This window comes from Otolemur garnettii, unplaced genomic scaffold (genome assembly GCF_000181295.1).
Source record: "Otolemur garnettii isolate 467f Iridium unplaced genomic scaffold, OtoGar3 scaffold00179, whole genome shotgun sequence".
Taxonomy (NCBI): Eukaryota; Metazoa; Chordata; class Mammalia; order Primates; family Galagidae; genus Otolemur; species Otolemur garnettii.
Window position 1 is genome coordinate 761,642 of NW_003852574.1, and position 5,973 is coordinate 767,614.

Genomic DNA, 5,973 nt, shown 5'->3' on the forward strand with positions numbered 1-5,973 from the left:
TGAGCTGTGATGCCACAGCACTCTACCCAGGGGGACAGCTTGAGGCTCTGTCTCAAAAAAAAACAAAAACAAAAACAAGGACATCCAGTTTGCCCAACACTTATTCTTGCCAATGCAATAATATGAAATAGAAACACAAGACACTTAAAATGCGAAGACAAAAACTGTATTACCCTTATTTCAGAAGATATGATCCTTTCTCAAGAAAAGCCAAGAGAATCAACTGATCAAATTACTAGCATCAAAGAATTCGGCCTTGGATTTTCTGTGGACCAGTGATAACTACACAGAAAAAGGTGTTTTTTTGTTTTGGGAGGGTTTTTTGAGACAAGGGTCTTTGTCACTCTTGGTAAAGTGCCATGGCTTCACAACTCACAGCAACCTCAAACTCTTGGGCTCAGCCTTCCAAGTAGCCAGGACTACAAGTGCTCATCACAACTCCCAGCTATTTTTAGAGACGACGTCTCATTCGGGCTCTTGCTGGTCTTGAACAGGTAAGCTCAGGCAATTCACCTGCCTCTGCCTCCTAGAGTGCTAGGATTATAGGCGTGTGCCACCACACCTGGCACAGAGAAAGGTTCTAAGGAGAAAGATACCAAACACAGTTCCCTGTGTCCACCCGTGCCCTTCTCACCTTCTGATACCCTGGAATGTGGGCCTCTAAAAGACTCCTGAATCTTCCTTTCCTTCCTTCCTTTCTACCAGCGCAACTTTGTCAGCTTACACTCTGCCAAACTTCCTTCTACTCTGAGCCCACTTGCCTCTGGCTCACTCCCCTACCCATCCTCACTGCCCTCCAGTCCCACCAGGCCCATGGTGAGTTTAGAGCTGGCCTCATTACCCCACCCTGCAGTATCTCGCCCCACGAGCCACTGCCTCCTTTTCTCTGCCCTGACTTCCACAACCCCAGCCACCTGCTTTCACTCCCATCTCACTTGACACCCTGCCACAGACCCTTAAATGCTGGGGCTCCCCAGAGTTTTGACCAGCTTCTCTGCCCTTCAGCACCTCATCCATTCCCATGGCTGTGGGGGATATCTAAGCCCCAACCCCTCCTCAGAGATCAGACTACCTCTGGGTCTCTGCTCTTGAATATTCCCCCAGAAACTTTTTTTCATTCAGAACGTGTTTACTGCACACCTCCCGTGTGGTGAACAAAGCAGTTCTGCCCTCATGTGAGTGAACTGCCACCTTCGCCTCAGAACCCTTCCCAGTGGCTAAAAACCAGGAATCACCCCAGATGCTTTGCTCCTTTTTACCCCCCACAAGTTCTATCAGTTCTCCATCAGAATCTTGGCCCCTAGAACTCAGTCCAGTTTCTGGCAGATGGTAGTCTCATGTAAGTGTGATGAATAAATGAATAAATAGCCCACAAATCCATCCACTCTCCTCTGTCCCCCACTACCACCCAGGTTATAGATCACTTTACCAGGCCACTGTAAGCACCCTCAACTAGTCTCCCTCCTTCAGCTTATCTCCCTACCTCACCTCAACAAAACCATTCTATTTTTTTTGAGACAGAGTCTCATTCTGTTGCCCTGGGTAGAGTGCCATGGTGTCATAGCTCACAGCAACCTCGAACTCTGAGACTCAAGTGATCCTCTTGCCTCACTTTTTTTCATTTTAGTAGAGACAGGGTCTTGCTCTTGCTCAGGCTGATCTTGAACTCCTAAGCTCAGGCAATCCACCTGCCTCAGCCTCCCAGAGTGCTAGGATTACAGGGGTGAGCCACAGCACCCAGCCAACAAAACTATTCTTGACACCAGTTGATTGCCAGGGATGACCTTTCTAAGATTCAGATCTGATCCTATTAGAGGCTTCTGTTTCAGACTAATGATCCAGTAAGAACAGCTAAAAAGCGAGATAAACATTTTTAAATCTGGGCAGCGCCTGTAGCTCAGTGGGTAAGGTGCTGGCCATATACACCAAGGCTGGCAGGTTCAACCCTGGCCTGAGCTGGCTAAAACAACAATGACAACTACAACAAAAAATAGCCGGGCATTGTGATGGGCACTGTAGTCCCAGCTACTTGGGAGGCTTAGGCAAGAGAATCACTTAAGCCCAAGAGTTTAAAGTTGCTATGAGCTGTGACACCATGGCACTCTACCCAGGGCGACAGCTTGAGATGCTCTCTTTTCTTTTTTCTAGAGAGTCAGAGTCTCACTTTGTCGCCCTCAGTAGAGTGCAATGGAGTCACAGCTCACAGCAACCTCCAGGTCTTGGGGTTAGGCGATTCTCTTGCATCAGCCTCCTGAGTAGCTGGGACTACAGGTGCTCACCACAACACCCAGCTATTTTTTGTTGTAGTTTGGTCGGGGCCAGGTTCAAACCCACCACCCTCAGCATATGGGGCCAGCGCCCTACTCACTGAACCACAGGCGCTACCCTTGAGACTGTCTCAAAAAAAAAAAAATTCTATGTTAGTTTGATGAAAATATTTCAAATGGTATATAAAACCAGCACATTATACCCCATTATTGCATTAATGTATACAGCTATCATTTAATAAAAAAAAATTTTAAATCTGACATCACAGAGTTATAAAGACAGTAGGACATGAGGGGTCAAGATGCTGAAGGAAAGTGAAGTCCCAAGATGTGAACCCAATATATGGCATCACCTTTTCCTTTGAGGTTTTACCAATTCAAAAGTAGCAGCTGAAAGAGTGAGAAGCCAAGAAGAAAGTAGGAACTAAATGGGCAGAAGCTTGGAGGAGTTGTCAGCAATCTTGGGCTGAGGAGACAAAACATAGAAGCTTTTTGCTCACATGTTAATCACAACTTTAAAGGCTACACCCTAAGAGTAGGAGTAACATGGAAATTAAGTAGCCTCCACAAAGATCAAAGCACAGCTTGGAAAGAGCTCTGTCCCTCCCTAGGTAAAGATGATCCAACCCAGGTGGCTCCTGTGGCTCAGAGGGCAGGGTGCCAACCCCATATATCCAGGGTGGCAGGTTTGAACCTGGCCCTGGCCAAACTGCAACAACAACAAAAAAAGATGATCCAACCCTGTCTGCCTGAAACAAAAGTACATCTTCTAGGGAAAGATAACATTAACCTAATGCTTCAAATTATCTCCAAATTTCTTCATACAAACTGTCTAGCTACCAAGTAACTCTTACCAGGTTTATATAAAAATCAATTTTAAAAACATGGACAATCCAATAGGAAAAAAAGCAAAAACAACTCAAAATAAGCTGTCCAAATAGCCAATAAACATAGTAAAAAGCTATCATCATTAAAACAGTATGATACTGGTACATGAACAAATACATAAATCACATGTAAGAACTTTCATATAAAATTAAGTAAAAGAAAGTAATAGGAAAAGGGCAGATAGATGGTTATACATAAATGAGTTAACTGGGGAAGGACCAGATTTAAGACTTTTGTCAGATTATTAAAATAAATTCTTGTCAGTCTAGATCATTGGTTCTCAACCTGTGGGTCGCAACCCCTTTAGGAGTCAAATGACCCTTTCACAGGGGCCGCCTAAATACACCCTGCATATCAGATATTTACATTATAATTCGTAACAGTAGCAAAATTACAGTTATGAAGTAGCAACTAAAACAATTTTATGGTTGGGGGTCACCACAACATGAGGAACTATATTAAAGGGTCGCAGCATTAGGAAGGTTGAGAACCACTGATCTAGATAGTTGAATGCAAAAGAGAGGGAGGGATGAATCAAAAAACAACACAGTAAGTTAAGGTTAAAGTTTTCTGGCTCGGCACCTGTGGCTCAAGTGGCTAAGGCGCCAGCCACATACACCCAAGGTGGCGGGTTCGAATCCAGCCCGTGCCCGCCAAACAACAATGATGGCTGCAACCAAAAATAGCCGGGTGTTGTGGTGGGCACCTGTGGTCCCAGCTACTTGGGAGCCTGAAGCAGGAGACTCACTTGAGCCCAGGAGTTGGAGGTTGTTGTGAGCTGTGATGCCACAGCACTCTACCCAGGGAGACAGCTTGAGGCTCTATCTCCCAAAAAAAGGCTAAAGTTTTCCCTGCCCCTGGACACTGTCATCACGGGTGAGTATAGTTATGCCCAGGACACTTAGGCAGGTGAAGGAAGGGATGGTAAGTACCGCATCGATTTCATTGAGGACCTTCCACTGTTCATAGGGTACACCCAGCGCCTCCGCTGTCTGGATTGTCCTCTTCATCTGGCTTGTCCAGACCTTTAGATCCTTGATATTCTGATCACTGATGAACTTGGCCAGACTCTTGGCAAACTGAAATACATCATAAGCAAAATTCAGACCCACAGGTCCTGGGCTGCCCCCAAAGGACCCCACAGCCATTGGATCCTTAAGGTTCACAAATAAACTCAGAACATAGATTTGGCAAAAGCAGGAACTAATTTCTTGATTACACTCTCCCTGCCACATGTGCATTCTTGTGCAACCTCCCAAACGCATCAAGTGCAATGCCTCCCTGCCCTAGGCTACATGACCTCTCCACTGAGATATTTCTATACCCCCTGTATGTGGCACAACTACTACTAGCTGCCCTGTACAGACCCAGGTCACTTTCAGTGGCCTGTCTCTGAGGAAAAAGGTTCAGCCAGTGACAGCTCACATAGAGACCAGAGACCCAGAGATTTGCTTGGTGCTTGGTGACCTTTCCTACAAGATGGGAATACTCTCAGCTACATAAAGGTCATTCACCTCCATTGCACATTAGCTACAAGAGCTGGAGCCCAACCCCAGCGCATGCACACACACAAAAACACACACACACACACACACACACACATACTGACCTCCCTGCCCCGGGGGGATAGTCCTGGGTCCCCACCAATCCGGCCTTTGAGGTTGAGCTCACTCTCCCCATGCCGGCAGAGGTAGATGGAGCGGGGGGTCACATGGATGTTCATGAGGTAATATACGATGCGGCTCTGGATGTGGTCAGCCACACGGTTCACCACGTAGCTCTGGCCCACATCCATGATCTTGATATAGGACAGATCCCTTTTCCAGAGAGAAGGCAAAGAGAGGCCTGTGAGTGTGGCTAGGGTCCTCAGAGGGCACCTCTGGCCACCACAAAAACCACTGAAAGGCCTTGCATCTCTGATCACCAGGCTCAAGGTCACAGCCCACATGGCCATCAGCTAGTGTGCTAGTGGTGGGGTGAGGAGAGAGCAACATGACACATGTGAGGCATAGACAAACCCTGTGGGAGGTGCTCATCACTCATCATGCTTCCAAAAGGTGACATCAAAAGTGGAAGGCAGCCATACCATATCATGACTTTTATTGCTGCTCCTGTGTTCTTGGACCCCTCTTGCCTACCTCTGAGTTCTCAATGCACTGTCTGTAAGTTGAACCAAGAGATGATTTTCCCTAGGGTCAACCTGAGTGCAGCTTGCAAATTCTCCACTCCCCCACTCTTCCTGGTCATCTATCCATGGATCTGGCCTTTCCTTCTCCAGTCACCTCCTTTCCCTAGAGCCCAGTCCAGGTCATCAGTGCATGCCTAGCAGCTGCCACAGCCCATACTAGGCAGCCAGTGGATAGAACAAGTATAAGAGGGGGCTGGCGCAATGGCTCACGCCTATATTCCTAGCACTCTGAGAGGCCAAGACAAGTGGATTGCTTGAGCTCATTAGTACAACGCCAGCCTGAGCAAGAGTGAGACCCCCATCTCTACTAAAAATAGACAAACTAGCCGAGTTTAGTGGCGCATGACTGTAGTCCCAGCTACTTGGGAGGTTGAGGCAAGAGGACTGCTATGAGCTATCAATCCAACAAAGTGAGACTCTGTCTCAAAACAAAAAGGAAAGAAAGAAGGAAAGAAAAGAATAAATTTTTTGCCTGGACATAATGGCTCATGCCTACAATCCTAGCACTTTATGAGGTAGAAGTGGGAATGTCACATGAGGTCAGGAGTACAAGACCAAACTGAGTAAGACCCCCATCTCCACAAAAAAATAGAAAAGATGGCTTGGCACCTATGGCCCAAGTGGCTAAGG

The 5,973-nt window shown here is 46.8% G+C and overlaps 1 protein-coding gene across 1 annotated transcript in view; it reads right to left on the reverse strand.

The window, feature by feature from the left end:
• PFKFB4 (6-phosphofructo-2-kinase/fructose-2,6-biphosphatase 4) overlaps positions 1–5,973 on the reverse strand; it is a 56,216-nt gene that overhangs the window by 25,729 nt on the left and 24,514 nt on the right. The window contains exons 8-9 of the mRNA XM_023519515.1: positions 4,765–4,972; positions 4,088–4,234 (exon numbers count right to left, since the gene is read on the reverse strand). Of these exons, the coding sequence (XP_023375283.1) occupies positions 4,088–4,234; positions 4,765–4,972 (355 nt within the window). The remainder of the gene's footprint in view (positions 1–4,087; positions 4,235–4,764; positions 4,973–5,973) is intronic.